The 21,810-nt window shown below is 34.0% G+C and overlaps 3 protein-coding genes across 4 annotated transcripts; 2 read left to right on the top strand and 1 right to left on the bottom strand.

Annotated features, from left to right (window-relative positions):
- The first annotated feature begins 4,430 nt into the window (after positions 1-4,430).
- On the top strand, positions 4,431-6,714 carry LOC129874628 (probable purine permease 10). Its single transcript, XM_055949943.1, has 2 exons — positions 4,431-4,505; positions 5,401-6,714. Exons 1-2 carry the CDS (start codon positions 4,469-4,471, stop codon positions 6,522-6,524), a joined length of 1,161 nt encoding a protein of 386 aa, XP_055805918.1. The 5' UTR covers positions 4,431-4,468; the 3' UTR covers positions 6,525-6,714.
- Positions 6,715-8,294: 1,580 nt separating this feature from the next.
- Positions 8,295-19,868, top strand: LOC129874512 (probable starch synthase 4, chloroplastic/amyloplastic). 2 transcript variants are annotated; one of them, XM_055949805.1, is made up of 16 exons: positions 8,295-8,662; positions 9,247-9,448; positions 11,842-11,923; positions 12,063-13,131; positions 13,220-13,266; positions 14,108-14,226; positions 14,316-14,391; positions 14,486-14,670; positions 14,748-14,942; positions 15,049-15,120; positions 15,970-16,179; positions 17,567-17,692; positions 18,575-18,724; positions 18,828-18,889; positions 18,985-19,060; positions 19,232-19,868. In XM_055949805.1, the coding sequence occupies exons 1-16, from the start codon at positions 8,514-8,516 to the stop codon at positions 19,406-19,408; spliced, it is 2,997 nt and encodes a 998-aa protein (XP_055805780.1). In that variant the 5' UTR covers positions 8,295-8,513; the 3' UTR covers positions 19,409-19,868. The 2 variants fall into 2 exon arrangements, with proteins under 2 accessions (XP_055805780.1, XP_055805779.1); XM_055949804.1 differs by having other exon boundaries at positions 8,296-8,662; positions 13,215-13,266; positions 14,104-14,226.
- Positions 19,869-19,966: 98 nt separating this feature from the next.
- LOC129874514 (chlorophyll a-b binding protein 1C, chloroplastic-like) lies at positions 19,967-21,019 on the bottom strand. Its single transcript, XM_055949806.1, has one exon. The coding sequence runs from the start codon at positions 20,859-20,861 to the stop codon at positions 20,064-20,066; it is 798 nt and encodes a 265-aa protein (XP_055805781.1). The 5' UTR covers positions 20,862-21,019; the 3' UTR covers positions 19,967-20,063.
- Positions 21,020-21,810: the final 791 nt, after the last annotated feature.

Here is a 21,810-nt window from a genome sequence, read left to right as displayed (position 1 = left end):
AAAACCACAGACCAAAAAATTAATTGGGACGCATAATAAAATGAGGGATCGTGAAGTTATAGCGAAAATGATAGCTGCGAGTTGTCTACCTTTTTCATTTGCTTCTTCTGATTCTTTTATTTATTATATACAATTAATTTATAATCCATGTTTAACGGTATTCCTAGTAGTACTTGTAGATCAGATATTTTTAGACTTTATGAATAATATGCATATTATTTATGTTGGTTATTAACAAATCTTCCATTTATAGTTTTCGTGCTATAAATAAAAATAATTATTTAACTGTTACTTGTCATTGGATAAATAGTGATTTTATTATGCAAAAACGTATTTTAGCATTTCAATATGATGAAGACCGAAGACATAATGCACAATTTATTTCTGATTCTATATCAATGGTTGCAAAATATTATGGTATTCAACACAGTTTTATTTATTTTCTTTTGATAATGCATCTAACAACATCGCTACTATTAATTCTTTGAAAATTGAGCTTTCCTCCCTTTGGATGATATTTTTCATTTTAGATGTGCTTGTCATATATATAATTTAATTGTAAAAGATGAACTTTATTTTTTTGAGCCAACAATTGAAAAAAATTAGGCATGCAGTTGATTTTATTCAAGAAAATAATAGAAAAGCTAGACTTAAAGAATTTTAAAAAAAATGCGAGGAAAATAATCTTAGACCTAGATTAATGCCCGAATAAATTGAGACTACATGGAATTCGACTTATGATTTTTTAAAGACTTGTAGTATTTATAAAACCCCTATAACAATAACTTTTAATCAATATTCATATAAATTTCTGAAGTCATGTTGGAAGAATCTGATTGGACTAAAATTGATGATGTTGTTTTGTTTTTAGAAAATATTTATTTGGCTACTCTTGAATTTTTCGCCGCTTATTATCCTATTGTTTTTAATTTTTGAGCTTATTTAGTTGAAATTTTTGTATTGCTTATGAAATATAAAAAGAAAAATGATTACCAAGAAGCTGTCGCTGGAATGATAGAAAAAATTTAAAAATATATTTTTTCTATTTCTCCTATTTATTTAATTAATGCTATGTGAAATCCATATATGAAATTTAATATTATGTCTGAATGTGTTCGCCTTATATATACTTCTATAGAAATTGAAAAAGATGAAAATCCTGGCGATGAGTGATACAAATGATTATATTCAAACATTATATAATCATTATCGATTTACTTGATAATGCTACCCCTAGTCATAATGTTCCTCTATCTTATCCTTCTGATGTGCCATCATCTTCTAAAAGACAAACACGTGGTATGCATGTCCATGGTTTTTTTAATTTATCTATTTGGAATAGAATATAACCTACATCACAACAGAGCATAAATCAGGTCGAGCTTAATTATTATTTGAGACAAATTGCAGAGACCTTTGATGAAAATTGTGTCACTACACTGGAATGGTGGAAGAACAATCAAAAACAATTTTCAGTAATATCAACCATAGCTAGGGATGTGCTAAATGTTCCAATGCCAACTGTTGCATCGGAGAGCACATTTAGTCAAGAAAGACAGTAGATCGAAGACAATCGACACTCTTTAGGGAGCAATGCCATGAATGTTTTATTTTGCCTCTTAGATTGAATTAGATCAGAGCGTAAGAATAAAGGAAGAGCAGAAGACACGGAAGAAGACGAAGAACTTGAATAAATAATGTCAATTGGAGATCATTCGGCACAAGTTGCTCTAAATTAAGGATTTGTTGATTTTGAAAATTATGAGTCAATTCCTATTAATGTTAATACAGATGAATTGGAGAAAATGATTCAAAATATGTAGAAGTCAAATATCAATCTGTATGTTTTGAATTTTATCAATATATTAATAAAGTCAAAGTCTTTGCATTTCTTAATTTTTTCCATACAAATTTTGTATGATTCAATTAAATAATTATTTTTACTTTAGGTATATATACTATATAACATAAGTATGTTATTATAATAGATAGTATATTGTGATTATATTAGATATACATTGTAAGTATATATAATGTAAGTATATCACTATAATAGATAGTATAATGTTTGTATAATTGATATACATACTAAGTATATATAGTATAATGTAAGTATATACATACTAATAGATAATATATTGTGAGTATATAGTGAGTATATTATTATAATAGATAGTATATTGTGGGTATATTACATATACATTATAAATATATATAATATATAACATAAGTATATTATTATAATAGATAGTATATTGAAATTATATTAGATATTCATTGTAAGTATATATAATGTAAGTATATCACTATAATAGATAGTATAATGTTAGTATACTTGATATACATAGTATGTATATATAGTATAATGTAAGTATATACATACTAATAAATAGTATATTGTGAGTATATTTGATAGACTTTGTAAGTATATATATAATTAATTATATCACTATCATATATAGTATAATGTTAGTATATTAGATATAGATTGTAAGTATATATATAATATATAATTAAGTATATCACTATAATAGATAGTATATTGTGAGTATATAAATTGTTATAATTACTTCTAAATTAACTAGATAACGATACACTATATTGATGATTGACTCAAATTTTCGAATACATAAACGCTGGAAAAAAAAATCAACCCTTAAGGGCCAATCCGGCCTGGCCCAATGGGCCCACCCGGCCCCGACCCATTAATTCCAGCCACTATTCCTTAATGGGTCATGGGCCGATTTTTTCACATTATTTTCACTATTGAGACCGGGCCGAACTTGAGTCCAACCCGACCCGGCCCATGAACCGATGGGACAAAAAAATGGGCTGATTTGACCCGGCTCGTCCCAGTTAACAGCTATAATTCAAACCAATGGAATGTCAAGCACCACATCAATTGAACTTCCAAAAGTTTCAAGATTGATCTTGGACAACAAAATCAACAAAAACACACACAGACAAGAAGATGAAAAGAAAAAGAAAAGAAAAGTAAAAGAAAATAAGTTTGGGTAGGGTTAAACGGGTTCTAAAAAAATTGTGTATTTAAAATTGAGGGTAGGTCATTTGATTATGAGCTTGACACACGTCTTTCCAACAAAATTTAGGATAAATTTGTGTTAAAGTATAATAAAAGTGATATATTTGGACCGAAAGTATAATAAAAGATATTTATTTTTGATTGAGAATATAACGAAGGATATATTTATTAAACTCTTTCAGATAGTAGAAGAGAATATTGGACCCTTTCAAATATTTTTAAAGTGACATCTTTTTTCAACAAATCAAAAAGAAATTAATTAGTAAGATATATTACTCTGAGAGTATGGTGTGTGGGAAAGATTGAGTAATGAAAAACAAGAACCATCCGGTTATCAATTGTTTCACATTGTATACCACAATAATAGGTGATTCAAAATAGACGACTGTTATTTTGTTATTAATTAAGAAAAGGTAATCATGAATTGAATATAAAAATCTTGTGCTATTATTTGTAACATTGAAAGGGAAAGGTCCATTTTTGGATGTTAATATATATTTGATCCTTGCTAATTATATCAACCAAATCCGAGGGGAACTTTTAAATAAATATCTTGACCAAGACATTTTGCTGTAAATTCTTCATATTGTGACACAGAAACCATTTTTGTGATAAAATTAGAAGGAAACTCAATTATTCTGCTTCCTAAAATCTAATTTAAAACAAACTTTAGCTGCTCCATCGTCAGACCTTCTGTTTAAACTTATATTAGCATGTTATCCAACTTAAGACCATTTTTTCAATTATTGAAGGTAAATAATTTGTGCAAATATTAGAAAGTAGGATACGTACCACGTATCTGCATGTCATAAGAATGGTAAAAGCCGTTCAAAAATATTCAAATTATTTTGATGTATTCTTTAACCTTTTTTTTCCTTTCTTTTCTCTACAATTCACCCCATCCCCCTCCTCTGACCCACCTCATCTTTCACATGCTCACGGAATCAAAGATTTTTATTAAGTGTATTTAAAATATGAAAAAATAAATACATGAAGAAACAAAGGCGAGATCAGAATATTAACCTTATGGGTTCTGTATTTATACGAATGTCAAGTGTTTATTACTGGATTCTAAATTTAATATTTATACATATTTAACTTCTTAATACAAATAGACTATTTGAGCAAAAGTTATTGGATTCGGCCAAATCCGTATTCTAGCTCCTCCCCTAAGAAGAATTCAAAGGGAATTCAACATCTACTATATATATATAAAAAAAATAATTTAATCATATATAAACAATGTAATTTTTTATCGAAATGGTTTCGAATGAACTACCCTTGGGCCCTACGCCCCTACCTGACTCTGCCTTTGTTCTCATGCAATTTAAAGCCATCAGAATCCTAACATGAGATTCATTCAACCTTTTCCTTAAATCCAGTATATACAGAGAGAGGAAGTTTAGACAGAGTTTGTCAATTGCCATGGGAAGTGTTGCAGAAAAGGAGCTGGAAATCATCAGTAAGATTTCTCACATTGTTGAATTTTCAACTCAATAAGTTTATCTCTGTACTTGTTTTTAAATGGCATAATACATAAATGTGTTTTTTAACTTGCCTCAGCTGACATTTATATGCCCTCCAGCTTTGGGTCTGCGGATAAGTAAGTACTTAAACTTGTATAAGTTGAACAAGTAGACACACGCGCGTTACATGACATATAGAAATCAGCTCGAGTATATCTCATGCGAGTTTTCACGTAGGACGTCGATGTGTGTCTATTTGTTCAACTTTGTACAAGTTTAAATGTATATTTGTGAACACCCAAAATTAAAAATCATAAATATTGAAGATCATAAATGCCAACTAAGATTAAATTAAAACACACGATGTTTATGTAGTGGAAGGATGCAATCTACATGACAGTAGTGTATGTGAAGACCTTTTATGTCATCAATGTTGTCATGTTAGGACTTTAATTTTGCTTCACATTTATCCTCTTCTAAGAGTTGTTTAGCCTTTCAGAAATTTATACCTATGTCTGTGGAAGGATGCATATATATATATATATATATATATATATATGATCGGTACCAATTAATTTGTTTGAGATTGTGACTTAATAATACTTGTTGTAACACAATCAATGTTTATCATAAAGATTTGTTTCTACTCACCTTGTAACTGACATGATCACATAAATACTCTTTTTACATCATTAATAGTACCACACATAATAAAATTATTATGCTTAAAGTAATCTCATTCTATAGATATTTTTTTTTTATAATACCATGACTTTATAAAGATTGTTTGCGTTATCCTTGCTTTATATGTGCATTTTCTTTGTTCTTGTTTATGTTTATTATGAATAAAAACGCTAGCTAACTTAGAATCGCTTTGCTTATTATTCACAGTTCAAGAAGAAACTGATGGAGAAACGAAGAAGATGGATGCAGTAATTGTCTTACCTGAATCATTGACGACTCCAAAGACCGTTAATAAGTACAAGAAATGGCTCGAGATAGGTATCCACACCTTCATTGTCCTTGTTAGCCAGTCAGTAGCTACAATACTTGGAAAATTGTATTACGACAAAGGCGGAAACAGTACCTGGTTGGTTTCACTTACAGAAACTATTGGTTTTCCTATTCTCCTAATTCCTATGATCCTTAATTGGACCAATAATAATAACAATAAAATCCCTAAATTAGAAGAAGATGCAAAGTCTCCTTCTATGATGGTCAAGTTATCTATCTATGTATTTCTTGGCTTTCTAGTTGGGGGAGGCTGTGGTTTATTTTCAATTGGCCTTTTATACCTCCCAGCCTCAACTTTTTCTCTAATTTCCTCAAGTCAATTAGCCTTCAATGTCTTGTTCTCCCTCTTCATGAGACTAGAAAAAATTACGCCTCTCGTCGCGAATTCTATCGCCCTCGTCACCATTTCCTCCGTTCTCCTAGCGTTACAACCCGATGAATCTTCAAACAAAACGTCGTCGTCTAAGCATCATTATGCAATTGGATTTATATGTACGCTAATTGCTTCAGCTGGTTTCGGTTTACTATTGTCCTTAACAGAACTCATGTTCAGAAAAATCCTAAAAAAAAATACGTTGAGAGAAATCATGGACGTTATCATTTGTCAGTCGTTTTTCGCGACGTGTATAATTCTGATTGGCTTATTTGCAAGTAAAGAGTGGAGGAACTTGAAGACGGAGATGCATAATTTCGAGCTTGGAAAATTATCTTATGTTATGATAATATTTTGGATTAGTGTGTGTTGGCAGCTATATACTTATTGTCTGCTTGGGTTGATTATGAAGGTGTCTGCTGTGTTTGCAAATGTGATTACTACGTTGGGTGCGCCGTTAATTCCGATTATGTCTGTGATTATCTTTAATGATAAGATGAGTGGGGTGAAAGCAATTTCAATTGTTTTAGCTATTTGGGGATTTTCTTCTTATGCTTATCAGCAGTACCTTGATGAGCTAAAGCACAAAGCTGATCACAACGGCATTGAGGATAAGTCCACCGATTGACAACTGACTTCTATCTATTTTTTTTTGTTTTGAAAAAGTGTAAGTGGTTGATGTGCAAAGAAAATTCTCTATATATAGATTAATTAGCTAGCTAGCTCTAGCTAGGCTGTTTTTATTTTAAATATAATGTATTAGTATTTCTATCATAAGGATGTTGTTTGTTTGTTGTTATTTTCTTTTTTGAAATATATATCATATGCTTTGCATTTTTCCTTGCAGTCAAAAACTAATTCGAATCAATCTTCAATTAGTACAACGGATAAATATCAATAGAAAAGTGTGACTTTTTTCAAAACGCTATTAATAATGTAAATGTTTTTTCCTCAAAGCGGTGACTTAAATTAAAGAAAAGAAGGTTCTTTAAACAGTATCTTTATATGTGTATGCGGAACTAGTTGCATGCATAAAAATCTCATTATGTATGGGTAATTAATTTTTATCAGTCAAAAGTCGAGACCTTGTTACAACCCCTTTCCTGATTAATTATTTTATATTACTTTAATTTCTAATTACTTAAAAGATTGGAGCTCACTAATATCCAACTTATACCAGAGCTTTTTACCTCCTTCAGTAGTGATGCTATGAAGTAAAAAAAAAAGTAATCAAATATATTAGGAAGAGTTTTCTTATCAATTTTTATCTATTTATTTAGGCCGGCAATATAATTGTAGAATTAGAATGCTTTATGAACTTGATTCTTCTCCTTTTGTTAGATTTCATTTAGAGGCGAAGAATTAAAATTATTGTGAACATGTGATGCGTCTATATCGAATACAAAATGCATTTATCAATACCACCGAATATATTAAGAGCCCGTTTGGATGAATTTAAAAAAAATAACTTTTATGTATGAAGTACTTTTAGAACTTTGAACTGCTGAAAGTTATTTTTATAAATAAACAATTGAGTGTTTGGATAAAAGTGCTAGAAATGAGGAAAATAATGTGAATTTTAGGGTTAAAAGAATAAAAAGGGTAGTTTGGAAATTTAGTTAAAATATAAGGAATATAAAAGTAATTTCTATAATCAAAGAAAATGACTTTAAACACTTAAAAAAAAGTTAGAAATTCTAACTTTTCATTTTTGATTGACTTTAAAAACTTTATAACTTAAAGTTAGCATTAGACAAATACTACAATAAGCTAAAAAAGATTTATAAATTAATTTGATCAACTTATAAGCCCATCCAAACGGGTTCTAAATAAATATTAGTAGGTCTTTAAAGCTCCAAAAGAAAGAATAAATAAATAAGTAAATCTAATTGCTATATACTACGTCAAGACCAAAATAGAAATGCAATCAGCACGGGAACTTTAAGGGACCCACTTTATCTTGTCCGACCCCACCTATCCAAATGCTTCCTTCCTTATTGGAAATAGCTTATCCTACACCATCGAACACCATATTACTCTCCCGTCATGTGAGTGAGGCTCTCTAATAACCACAAGTTCACGATCCCATCATTTCAAGTTGGAATGAATAATCCTCATATATAACGGTTAACAGATAGATAATTTTAATATAATCCTAGATTATTTTGGTAGAATTAACTCGATAGATCATTAAGTTCATATTCATGTTATCTTGAGATTATATAAGTATCTTTAAATGAATTACATAAAAATTTATTCCAATATAAGTTAAATATCATGAATCAAATATCATTTTTTTTTAAAAATAACTCACTTAATCCATTAGACCAAATCACCTTTTAATTAGGAGGACAAACTCTTATCCTAGACCATAGCGTACTGAATCATCCTGTTTCCACTAGTTCCAAGATATTTCCTCTCTTTTCTCCACTGAGTCCGAAGAAAGGTGCACTTTTTTTCAGGAAGGAAAATAAAAAAAAAGAAAAAAAAGAAGATATGTGCACTTTTATCAACACACACCCAAATAGTTTTCAGGAGTCGTTGGTTCGAAGAAACGGTTTGTTCCTTTCTCTCCTCTCCTCTTCTTCCTTCAGCTCAGATTTTTGCATTCCTGCAGATGGAGATGAAGATCTCCAACTGTTTTACGACGCAAAAATGGTGCGGAGGAGCACCTTTTTCTAGGCAAGTAAATGTTCGATTCTATCCACTACCTTCTCAACGCCTGCAACCAGCTTCCGGCAAAATTCGCCAGCGCCGCAATTTAAGGTACTCCAATTCGACTAGTGTACATTTTGTAAGGATCGGCTTATTGCATTTCTGATGTACTTGACCTGGTTTCGTTCAGTGATTTCAGGTTTAATTATATGTGGAAAAAATATTGATTGTACTTTTTTTTTTGAGTTGTTTAATTAGGTTTTGGTGTTTTTGATTAATGGAGAGTCAGTTGCTTTAGTTGGAGTTGGTTTATTGTTTTCTGAGGTTTTGTGTTGTGGAAATTAAATCAGGTTTTAGGAGTTTATTTGAAATCCTTCCGGGATGAGTAGTTGAGTAGATTTTGAGTTTCCATAGTTTCGGTTAGCAGGAGTTGGTTGTGTGATTTATATATTTGTACGTGTGGAGAAGTCATTTGAGTTTTTTGAATTGTTAGGATTCCTGGAACTTGGAACTGCAAAAGATGAAACAATTGTTAGTGAATAAGCTGCAATTTATTATATAATCTGGAGCTTTACTTAAATGGCTTGGTGAAAAATGTATTTCTAGAAGTCGAGTGATCATATAGTTGGGAACACGAAATCGATCTTCTTTTTTATCTCCTGCTGCATTAATTAACTATGCTCTGAGATTTCCAGTTTGCAGAACAAGAAACAACAAACCAAGAAGATAAATATTGAATGCCCACCAGATGTTGATCTTCAGTCAAGTGATGATGTAGATTCCAATACTGAAAAGATGTCCAAACAAAGCCTATCAAGTTCAAATCAGGAAATTTCAATCGAAGAAAAAGTTGCCACTTTGACGGAAACCAAAAGTTCAGATGAGATTAGTTATTTGGTATGCTCTTTGAGATATTAGGGTTTGAGATACTTCTAGTCATTATACTATATGTATGTTCATTAATGGTTTTCAGGTGTGTCATCCTAATTACCCCTTTAATTGAATTCTCCGAGTGGAGCTTTTCACAAATCCTGAACCCTATTAAAGCTATATGGAAATCTCAGGCATGCATCAAAGAGTGCCTTGCGGAGACATGCCCTTATTTTGCCATTGACAAATAACTAAGTGCCTCTCAGCATTTGAACTAAATTGTTGTACCTTGTGCTTTTTTGATGGATAAGAATTTATATTATGAAGTATGAACTATGTGCCAAGGGTGGGTGCTTCCATTAGAAGAAGAGAATTCCAATGTATTCATATTCAATATCAAAATACATGGCTTTCATATACACTAGAGTTTTAGTGTAAGAAAAATGGAGTTCTTTAAATGGTTTAACTAGTATTCAAAAAATTCCCAAAAGATAAACCAAATAAAGCTGAATGCACCTTCCAGACCTTCATGCTGCATTTCTTTCAGCTGAGTATATAGGCCCCTGAGATTTCATGCCAATCTATATATGTAATGCAGGCGATAATTATCTTGGACCTCTCTTTGCTTCTTCTCTTTTGCAATCTACCAGTACTCCCTTACATTTTCTACGGACCTATAATATCTACGATACCATTTACATAATTGTGGAATCTGATCTTTTCTTTTTTGAAACAGGTAACTTTGTATATTACTACAACAGTAAATAGGCAGTACTGAGCCATATTTACAATAGTTCATCAAATCCAGCTATCTGATCTAAATTGAGTCTAGTACACCAATTATGGAGATAGTGTCATTGGAGTATGATTGATTACACCATAAACACTGTAGCAACAAGCAATTAATCTTGACTTTTTGCATACTGTTTTCTATACTATCAAAACATTTGGAATTCCTCTCCTTCCATATTGCGCACCAAATGCTAGCCAGGACAATATCTCCATCTCTCTCTGCTCTTGGACTGCAGTCCAGCTTCTTCCCAACGCTGAATGGCTTCAGCGATCTTGCCGGGCATGACCCATGACATGCCTTTGAGATTTACGAATAGTCTCCTGAGTTGGCTAGTTACTCTGCAGTGTAGAAAAGGATGGTTAACAGTCTCAGCAGTTTCCCCCAAAGATAGGCACCTTGAGCACAGTGGAATCCCTATCCTCATTAGGTTGTCTCGGGTCAGAACAGCTTCCTTAGCCAATAACCACACAAAACATGATACTTTAAGGGCTATTTTGGATTCCTAGATTCCTTTCCAAGGCCAGTTACTTGTTAACTGGTAGGAGTTGTTCAACCCGTTATAAGCACAATTCACCTTGAAAATACCCTTTTTGTTGCATTTCCACCATAAAGTATCTTGCCCCCCCCTCCAAACCATTGAGTGGACCATTGGCGTTGTAAAAATCAGCAACTCTCTGAATCTCCCTATCATTTAACTGTCATCTAAAACTGAAGTTCCACCTTTGAGAAGACCAATGATCAGCTATGGACTTATGCTGGTGTGACACTAAGGTACTAATATCTGGAAACATATTTTCTAGCCTGCCAGCCTCATGTCATACATCCTTCCTGAAGTCAGTTCTTTCCCCATTTGTCACTTTGATCCTTGCATTGTTTTTGATATCATCCCACAAGATCTAATGGACCTCCATACACTTACTCTGTTAGGTGTAGTTACAGTTTTTTTCATCCAGTAATCTTCCCTTTCGTACTTTGTACTAATGACTTCCTTCCAGTAGGATTGATTTTCATTGCAAAACTTCCACAACCATTTCATTCTGAGACCCTTGCTCTGATTTTTCAAGCTCTTAATACCCAATCCCCAATGTCTCTTACCCACTGTTACAGCATCCCATTTGACCAGGTTATAACACTTTTTCTCATTGTTTTCCTGCCACAAAAACTTTCTTATGATTTTTACCAATCTGTTGATGACCCTCTGAGGAACTGGAAACACTGACATCATATAAGTTGGGAGGGCATCAAGGACAGAATTTATCAAAGTCAGTCTCCCACCTCTAGACAGATATTGTGATTTTCACCTTGCTAGCTTCATCTCACCCTTTTTTACCAATAGTGTATATGGACCTAACAACTTAGAGCATCAAATAACATCTAGTTTATTGCTGTGTTAGGAGCAAAAGGTTATCAATGCAACAAAGGTTTGATGCATGCCATACATCCTCAGAAATAAGTTCCAACAAGTGGTCTTTGCCATTTTGTTCCTTGCTAATAAAGAAACTGAAAAGATTCTTGTTTCATGCAGTCTTTAATTAGTGATGTCTTTTGCATTTTTCTCTTTTGTTCAATTTATCCTAATGGTGCAAATTACTTGGGATCATAATTGAATACCTCGTAATTGAAACAGTCCGTCGATTCAAATGAGGAGGGACAACCTTCAAGTGTTCATCTTCAGGATCTGATTGTCATGATAAGAAATGCGGAAAAGAGTAAGACAGTTCTGGTTTTTATTCTTTAAGTTCACTTATTTTTGCTATTTTATGGTTGCGTCTTGGGAAATTTGTGTGAATTTCATCAAAATCAAAAGATCGTTGTGTAGTTTCATTACCTTCTGAATAACATCTGTAGATATTCATCAAATCAATGAAGCTCGTGTCCATGTGTTAGAAGAACTTCAAAAAGTTCTTGGAGAGAAAGAAGGTTTGCATGAGGAGATCAAAATTTTAGAAATGAAGCTGGCAGAAACTGATGCAGTGCTCAGAGTTGCTGCCCAAGAAAAAATACACGTGAAACTTCTAGAAGACCAGTTGGAAAAGCTGAAAAATGAATTGACTAGCAGCAGAGGCAGTGAGGAAAATGTGCTTCATGTGAATAATTCAGTTCCTCTTTCACATAGTGATACTGTTAATTCATTGAGTGAGGAATTGGATTCATTAAGGAAAGAAAATATATTATTGAAGAAAGATCTTCAAGCGATGAAGTCAGAGCTTAGCTTAGTCAAGGAAACAGATGAACACATCTTAATGCTAGAGAAAGAACGATCAGTTCTTGAATCTTCTTTAAGTGAGTTGGAATCTAAACTGGCTGCATCTCAGGAAGATGTTTCAGAGCTCTCTGCTTTAAAATTGGAGTGCAAAAATTTATATGAAAAGGTGGAACACTTACAAATGTTGCTAGCTAAGGCAACCAAACAAGCAGATCAAGCAATAACAGTGCTACAGCAAAACCAAGAGCTACTGAAAAAGGTTGACAGGCTTGAAGAATCTCTTGAAGAGGCTAGCATCTATAAGCTTTCATCTGAAAAGTTACAGCAGTATAATGAACAAATGCAGCAGAAGATAAAACTTCTTGATGAACGCCTTCAGAGGTCTGATGAAGAGATACAATCTTATGTCCAGCTGTATCAGGATTCTGTCAAGGAGTTTCAAGATACACTTGATAATTTGAAAAAGGAAACTAAAAAAAAACCTCTAGATGAACCTGTAAACGATATGCCTTGGGAATTTTGGAGTCGATTGTTGTTGATGATTGAAGGTTGGTCTATGGAAAAGAAAATCTCAAAGGATGATGCAAAATTGTTAAGAGAACTGGTCTGGAAGAGAGATGGACGTATCTGTGATGCATATATGTCATGCAAGGAGAAGAATGATCATGAAATTCTAGCGGCATTTCTCAGATTTACTTCATCACCAACACGGTATGTCTGGTTTCAATAATTCGTAACTGAATATTCCTAGTTTAAGGATATAACTTGCAGTTTCTTTTCTGGTCAACCAATAGTCCAGGACTGCATATCATCCATATTGCAGCCGAGATGGCGCCTGTTGCAAAGGTATTAATGGCTCACCGATTGCAGTCCTTTGTTAGATGAATATAATGAAACTTAAGCTATGTTTATTTGTGTAACAATTTCTTCAGAAAGGATTATTGGATTGTATGTTCTGTATTTAGGACGAAGTTGTTTTCTCTTTATATCGATGTACAAAGGGTGGAAAGACAAGTTACTAAAAATAATTAAATTGTAGTACCTTGATTTAAATATGAAGGCAATTAGTATGAGTTGGTTATAGATCATCTTTATCACAATTCCAGATAACTCTAGGTTAGACCAGAATCACATATGCACCTAATCTACAAAAAAGTTTTCTCTTCATCTGTGCATTGTAGAATTTTCCTGGTGGCTGATGCTAATGTTTATTTGGTGAAAGCGTATACTTACCTTTTCTCAAAAAAATGTTTGTTTAGTACAAGACTAGCAAAGTAGGCTGCAATCATAGCTGGCCAATGAGTGTATATAAAAACAAGTACACGGAACAAGAGTTATCATAACGGTCTCAATTATTCGTTACTGTGCGAGATAATCAAATGCAGCCAGTATACTGTTGTGATCTTGTGTCTTTCTTTTATTTGTTTTCGTTCTTTGTTAGTCTGTTATGCCCTCTGAAAGTTGCACATTCTGTTGAAAGACAGTAACATATTATTCGTCTTATTTATGTATAATAATCTTCAAGGACAATGTTTTGGTAAATTAAGCAACAACTTCAAGGACAATGTTTTGGCAAATTAAGCAACAACTATGTAATAATATACTTAAAATTAAGCAGCAACTTTATTGGAGGCATTTGTAATGTTTAAATTATCTAAAAGGCGTTTCTTAATTGTCTCATAGGTAGGTGGTCTAGGGGATGTGGTGGCAGGTCTTGGCAAAGCTCTGCAGAAGAAAGGACACCTTGTGGAAATTGTTCTTCCTAAATATGATTGTATGCAGTACGAGTCAATTAAGGACATGAAGGTATGCTTAAAAGTTGACATTCACATCATTACCTTAGTAGCCAGGTTGTGATATGATTTTCAATCACATAAATGGATATGCTTTTACAGGTGTTAGATGTGGTGGTTGAGTCATATTTTGATGGTCGGTTATACAAAAATAATATCTGGACGGGCACTGTTGAAGGTCAAGAGTATTTACGGTCCACTAGGGTCCATTTCTTGTTACATCTTCTGCCTGTAGGTTTGGCTATATCATGTTTATTTATTTTTGTTTTCAGGCCTTCCAGTTTATTTTATTGAGCCTCAGCATCCTGGTAAATTCTTCTGTAGAGGACAACTTTATGGAGAGCACGATGATTTCAAACGATTTTCATTCTTTAGCAGGGTAGCACTTGAATTACTACTTCAGGCTGAAAAGAGACCAGATATAATTCATTGCCATGAATGGCAAACAGCTTTTGTTGTAAGATTGATTCCAATTTCTCTGGTACCTTTTAGCTGCTGTTTTTCATACATTCAGGATTCTATTATTTCATGAAGGCACCACTTTATTGGGAAATATATGTGCCGAAAGGATTGGACTCAGCGAGGATTTGTTTTACATGCCATAATTTTGAGTATCAAGGGACTGCACCGGCATCAGAATTAACATCTTGCGGTCTTGATGCTTATCACTTGAACAGACCAGATAGGATGCAGGACAATTCAGCAAACGATAGAATAAATCCCGTGAAGGTAGCAAGATATCTGTTGATAAGTGGTTATAACTGATCTTGGCGGCTCCTTTCCTATCAAGTCAACTTTTTAAATACATTGTCGATGTGGTTCTTTCTTGTTCCAGGGTGCAATTGTGTTTTCTAACATTGTTACCACAGTTTCACCAACTTATGCTCAAGAGGTCCGCTCTGCTCAGGTATGAATTTCATTTTCCTAAGCATCTTCTCTCACATTCTGTTTTCATGCAGCATCCAGTCATTTCTTTTTTATCTTATACTTATGTAATTGGTTTCTCTAGTGAGGCATGATAGGTTTTGTTTGAAATGCAACTTAAATGGGACTTTTTAACTATAGTTTCTGTAGGGCCTGAAATGACCTGTTGCCATCTTCATAAATAAATAAAAACTTCTGTTATTGCCAAAGAGTCTCGAAATATATTTCTTTTCCCTCTTCAATATTCTTTTCCTTGTCTTTCTTTCTGGTACCAAAGATGCTGAATATTCCCCTGTTGACTTCAAGGATTGGTATGGAATCTCATGTCTTCTGTAAACAAGTGATCAGAGACATCCTTGATTTTATAATTTGTAGAAGGTCCAATGATCATGTCTTTGGGTCTTCATTGATGATTTAAGTTAGCTATATGGCCATATATCTTCAAGATGGTAAAACATACTACTTTTGACAAAAACTTTAGAAGACCTTGATACTTATTGGTGGTACACCTGATATTTGACTTGATCAGACGCTTATTCGAGATCTGAGAAGTCCAAAGGTGATATGGCGGAAGGATCAAGTTCTATTCAAAAATTTAGTACACTGTCATTTGAGTTCTAAGCTTTGTTTCATATGGTACATGATGATCGTTAAGTTTGTAGAATGATGCAATTTGCAAGATGATGATATGAATTACTTATGCATGTTGCAAGTAAATAATCCCCTCCCACAAAAAGTCACTTTGACAACCTGTTATCATGTTTAGAAAAAACTTTACACCTTGCCTGACTAATTTCTGCCTCAGAGTCAAATTTTCATTTCTGATGTACAGGGAGGAAAAGGACTACATGCAACAATTAACTCCCATTCTAAGAAGTTTGCTGGAATTCTGAATGGAATTGATACTGATGCTTGGAATCCAACTTCTGATAATTTTCTTAAGGTCCAATATAGTGCCAGTGACATAGATGGAAAAATAGAAAATAAAGAAGCTTTAAGAAGACTTCTAGGGCTCTCTTCTTCTGACTTTAGACGACCATTGGTAAGAATTTCCCTGGTTTATTATTAAGTTACAACTTATGGTTATGATGTCAGTAATTTATTTATCTGTGAATGATTATGATGTCTGTATTATACTGCTATAACACCACAATGCTTTGGTTAGATTGTGACTTACCTTTTAATTATGAGATACAATACAAAATCTATTACTTCCTCCGTCTCATTTTATGTGAAGGTATTTGACTAGATTGGAGTTTAAGGAACAAAGAAGACTTTTGACCTGTAGGTCAAATATATGCGAAGTATAGTATTTTCCTTTTAAATGAGTGATGGAGAGAGTTCCACATGTCTTTTCATTTTATATCAAGTGGGTCTCAACAAGTCATGTCATTTCAGGTAAAATGTGATGCTAAGATTAAATAGTTTCCATAAAGAGAATATTTCATTCTTCTCGGAAAAAACTAAAAAGGAAAGTGTGTCACATGTAATGGAGAACAAAGGGAGCAACTACTAGCTATAGCATAACTGTTTGCATTCCAGTGGAATTCAGGGATTCCAAGTTTGGATTCGGTGGCAAAAAAATATTAAATGAAGTGGAATACTGCTGAAATTACCATTGGTTTCAGAGGATTCCACTAGTGTGAATTTTCTTCAGAAAAAAAAAGAAAAAGAGATGCACTAAGTGATGACTCTGTTTATTACTAACTGACTCCATGAACAAGATTGTAAAGAGAGGCAAGATTACATGCAGTGACTAAATTAGTTGGAAGTCCTCAGCCTAACCTTAAAATCTGACTATGAATTCTCTAGAGCTGCAAAGCATGCTGGTGGGTCTTCCTAAATATTTGTATTAGTGTGTGTCATTTAGTTCCATTGTATCTTGCATAGTTTATTATCCTTCTCTCAACCACTCCGTTAGTTAATATGGGATAATATCTCATCAAATTTAACTCTAGAAACATTTCATTTCAAATAAAAACGTTTTGAATAAAGTCTAAGTTCATCGAAAATGTTGGAATGGCATGAGTTATGACAGTTGTGATGTTTTACATTCCATGAATCATCCCACTGCTTTTAATTTATCTTAATAATATTTGGATGACATTATGACAATGCTGCACTACTCATTTTATTGTACCAATTTACCTTTCTTGGCATCCACATCCTTATATCACAAATTCTGATGTAAATGTACTCACTGCTTATAACTGAAGTTGAAAAGCAAAGACAACAAAAAAGGCATGGTGTACGGAATGTTAAAACTTCCAAACACGATAGTGGAGGATTAATAGCTAATGATTTAAGAACAACAGTTGGGTGGATATACTAATTGACATTGCATTATAAATTGCTGTGATTATTCTTTCCTTTTGGATAAAAACATCCATATCACTTGCATATTTTAACCTAAGATTGCTTGGCTACAGGTTGGTTGCATAACAAGACTGGTTCCTCAAAAGGGCGTGCATCTTATTAGACATGCCATATATAGGACTTTGGAGTTGGGAGGTCAATTTGTTCTTCTTGGTTCTAGCCCAGTGCCGCATATTCAGGTAATGATTCCCTTTTCGTATGCTAAATGTAGATACAATCATCATGTCATCTTAATGATTATACAAAGTGATATAGTTCGCTGTTTGTAGCACACAGATAAGCCTTGTTAGCTCAGGCTTTTAAACTTTGTTTATCAATAAAATGAGAAATACTGAAGAAGTAAAAGAAGGTTCTACATGTCCAGTTTCGTCAAGCGAATTCACTCCTGTACAGGAACAAATCTGTTGGATTTTCAATTTTATGTGTTGAATCTTCTAGTTGGGGGTACATGAATGAACGATTCAGTAATCAAATCCTTCCAGTCTAGCAGTTCCACCTTTTTGTTTCTGTGCTAATCAAGTCAGAAATCGTGCCTTTAGGGAGACATCCGAAACTTGGAAACCCATAGCACCTCTTTCTGATGATTCAAGAATGGTTGGTATCAGTCACAGTTATATTCCTTATAAAAGGTTGGCTTGTCTTTTCTTTTCTTTTCTTTTCTTTTCTTTGAGATGATACGGTCAGGGGTGCTGGTTTCTTTAAATTTCTATGTACTATGGTAAATCTGCCCATTCTTACTTGAATTCTTTCTATTGGTACTTAAACACTAAACTATTTGAAGCTTGATTTTGATTCTTTTAGTGGCTTCTCCTTGGATTGTTAATCATGGAAAATAATAAAATTGTATATGATGGATATAATTCTTCTCTGTCAGTGTCAGATATTTTTGGCTCAACTTTAGTATGTTATATCTTCTACTTTTTCCACGTTTATTTCTTATCAAACCATTCGTGTGAACTTGTCTGCACTTTGCTGTGGACTCCTCCACTGTTGCTCTACCCCTAGTGCATCCTAGCATAATGTTTAGAACTTTGTCAACTCATACATCAATATTTGTGCAGAGGGAGTTTGAGGATATTGGAAACCATTTCCAAAATCACAAGCATGCTCGGTTGGTATTGAAGTATGATGAGGCTCTTTCCCATTTGATATATGCAGCATCTGACATGCTTATTGTCCCTTCCATCTTTGAGCCTTGCGGCCTTACTCAGGTCATTACACAATTGCCTGAACGATTTCTATTAAATCAAGAACCTGTAGAATAACTCAATATTTTTAGGTTCTAATGTTTGAATCTGAATTCCATTTGTGCAGATGATAGCGATGAGATATGGGTCAATACCAATAGCTAGGAAAACAGGGGGCTTGAATGATAGGTTCGTCAATGCGGAACAGCAGGACTTCTTTATTAGTCAGCATTCATGGTTATACTGTTTCAGATTTATTATTAACGATTCAAATCTGCTTGCAGTGTTTTTGATATTGACGATGACTCAATCCCAATTCAGTTTAGAAATGGATTTACATTTGTGACTGCTGATGAACAGGTATCCGCAATTTAGTAGCTAAGAGCCTAATACATGAGTAAAAAGTTGTCCAAGACACTATTCTAGTTCAGTTTTGTGGCATTCTAGCAAATTAATACAGATCAGAATCTGCATCAAGCATTGTTCTTAAACATATATATAAAGTTTGATGTTGCACTGTTCCATGATCAGGGATTCAACAATGCCTTGGAACGTGCATTTAACTATTACATGAACAATACTGAGACTTGGAAAGAGCTTGTTCAGAAGGACATGAGCATAGATTTTAGTTGGGATTCATCAGCATCACAATATGAAGAACTTTACGAGAAGGCTGTGTTGAGAGCAAGAGCTGCTAGTCGTAGTTGACCTCATTCCATCACGATTTGTTAATTCATTGATCTAGTTAGCTGCTTGCATATGCCATCATTGTGTGGCAATAGCATCCACTCGAGGATAGCAGGGCGAGCAACCACTTCACAAAACATTGTAATTTCACAAGTATAATGCATGTACAACCTCGGATATCAAAGGTATAAGGCAGAATTGGCATACCATCTGTGAAGCTTTTCCGGCAAGAAATTGAGCAACTCAGTTTAATTTACAATTGTGTGTAAATCTTTATGTTAGTAAAATATATTCTTTTGGGCCAAATATGTTGTTAGTATATACTTTTCATAGTTGCTTAAAGCAAGAATATAGTGTAGTCAACTTGTTTATGTACGTGAGATCCTGTATAGATTTTTTAAAGAGAATTCATTAAATTCAATAAGCTGCTCTAGTTGTAAATTCAAGTTAAAGCTTTTAACATAGCTTTACAGTTTTTCTAGTTACTCATATGTGGAGGGGTCCTCTTTTTGTATAATTTGTTGGTGCTTGATTCATGGGTTTTGACTTAGGAAAATGAAACTCCGTAGAGAATAGTCATTCAAACACAATCAAAATTTCATTATATTGTCAGGTAGCACACCGCAGCTTTACAATGTCATCAGACGATAAGAAACTTGAGAATGTTTAAAGATTTTCATTTTCCGGGAACAAAGTTTGTGGCGTAAGCCCAGGCATTGTTGTTAACTGGATCAGCAAGGTGGTCAGCGAGGTTCTCCAATGGACCCTTTCCGGTAACAATGGCCTGAACAAAGAATCCAAACATAGAGAACATAGCAAGTCTGCCGTTTTTGATCTCCTTTACCTTGAGCTCAGCAAATGCCTCTGGGTCTTCAGCAAGGCCTAATGGGTCAAAGCTGCCACCAGGGTATAGTGGGTCGACGACCTCACCAAGAGGTCCACCAGCAATACGGTAACCTTCAACGGCTCCCATCAACACAACTTGGCAAGCCCAGATGGCCAAGATGCTCTGTGCATGGACCAAGCTTGGGTTTCCCAAATAGTCAAGTCCACCCTCACTGAAGATCTGGGATCCGGCCTTGAACCACACAGCCTCACCAAACTTGACACCGTTACGGGCCAAGAGCTCTGGGAAGACACATCCAAGAGCACCAAGCATAGCCCATCTGCAGTGGATCACCTCAAGTTCACGGTTCTTGGCAAAGGTTTCTGGATCTGCTGAAAGCCCAGCAGTGTCCCACCCGTAGTCACCAGGGAATTCACCGGTCAAGTAGCTTGGGGACTCACCAGAGAATGGGCCCAAGTACTTAACACGGTCAGGGCCATACCATGGGCTGCTAGATGGGGCAGACTTGGAGACAGCCTTTCTCATAGTGATCCTTCCATTTCCCGTGATTTCTGAGGCAGATGGTGAGAGTTTGACTGCCTGTCCGGCAAAAGAAGGGGATGAAAGAGCCATTGTAGCAGCTGCCATGGTGTTTATATCAAGAGAAAAGTGATGAGTGTTTGAAATATTGTTGAAGTTGGTTGTGATGAAGGTGAAGCTAGTTGGGGTTCAGAATATATAGGATGGGAGGTAATTCGAGAGAAATAATCCTCTTATCTAGTGATATCTATATGTATGATCTCATTGGGTATCAAGATTCCATGTGTAGCAATTAATGCACATCTCCAATCCATCTACTTTCTATGATTCTTACAAGGAGGGCCCTACCAATGTTATCTTCCTATGTATGGCTACAAGGATTGCACTCTATCTATCTTTGTGAGTTTACAATACGACACCTCCACCAGCAGGATAAAAGTTTCTACAGCTAGCTCATTCAATGTAGGACCATGCCTGATATTTTTCATGCATCTACTCTCCCTGCTTTTACACTTCATTAGTTAGCTAAGTAAGAGCTGCAGGAAAATATGAAATGAATTACTATTTACAATTTGTATGCTTAATTATGATTGTAAAAAGCAATGAGATTAACAGATGATATTTGCTGCCAAATTTATTCTTTCCTAGTTAATCAAAAAAACAAATGAACTTGGTGATTATAGGTGGCATATATAATACCTTAATTTCAGACATCTATATTCTCAATATACATTTCTTTCAGGGAATCAGTACTAACAAAGTAAAAAAACAAAGTAATTAAGATTTTTTGTTTCCCAGTTATATATATATATGCTACTCATCAAGATAAGCAGGGGCGGAGCCAAGTAGGGCCGAGGACTTCATCCAAATCCCTTCGACAGAAAATTATATTACTTATACATGATTAAAATTGCATTTTATGTATATATAGTAGTTGTTGAATTTTCAAGACTTCTTTATGAGTTTACCAACCACCTTGATAAACCTGGTTCCGCCACCGAGCATAAGCAAGATCGAGTCAATTAATAATATCATATGGAGTAGTTATATTATAAGT

Source organism: Solanum dulcamara, chromosome 11 (genome assembly GCF_947179165.1).
Source record: "Solanum dulcamara chromosome 11, daSolDulc1.2, whole genome shotgun sequence".
In the NCBI taxonomy this organism is placed as follows: Eukaryota; Viridiplantae; Streptophyta; class Magnoliopsida; order Solanales; family Solanaceae; genus Solanum; species Solanum dulcamara.
Note: the sequence above shows the minus strand (reverse complement) of the source record. Positions and strands in the feature narration are given on the sequence as shown.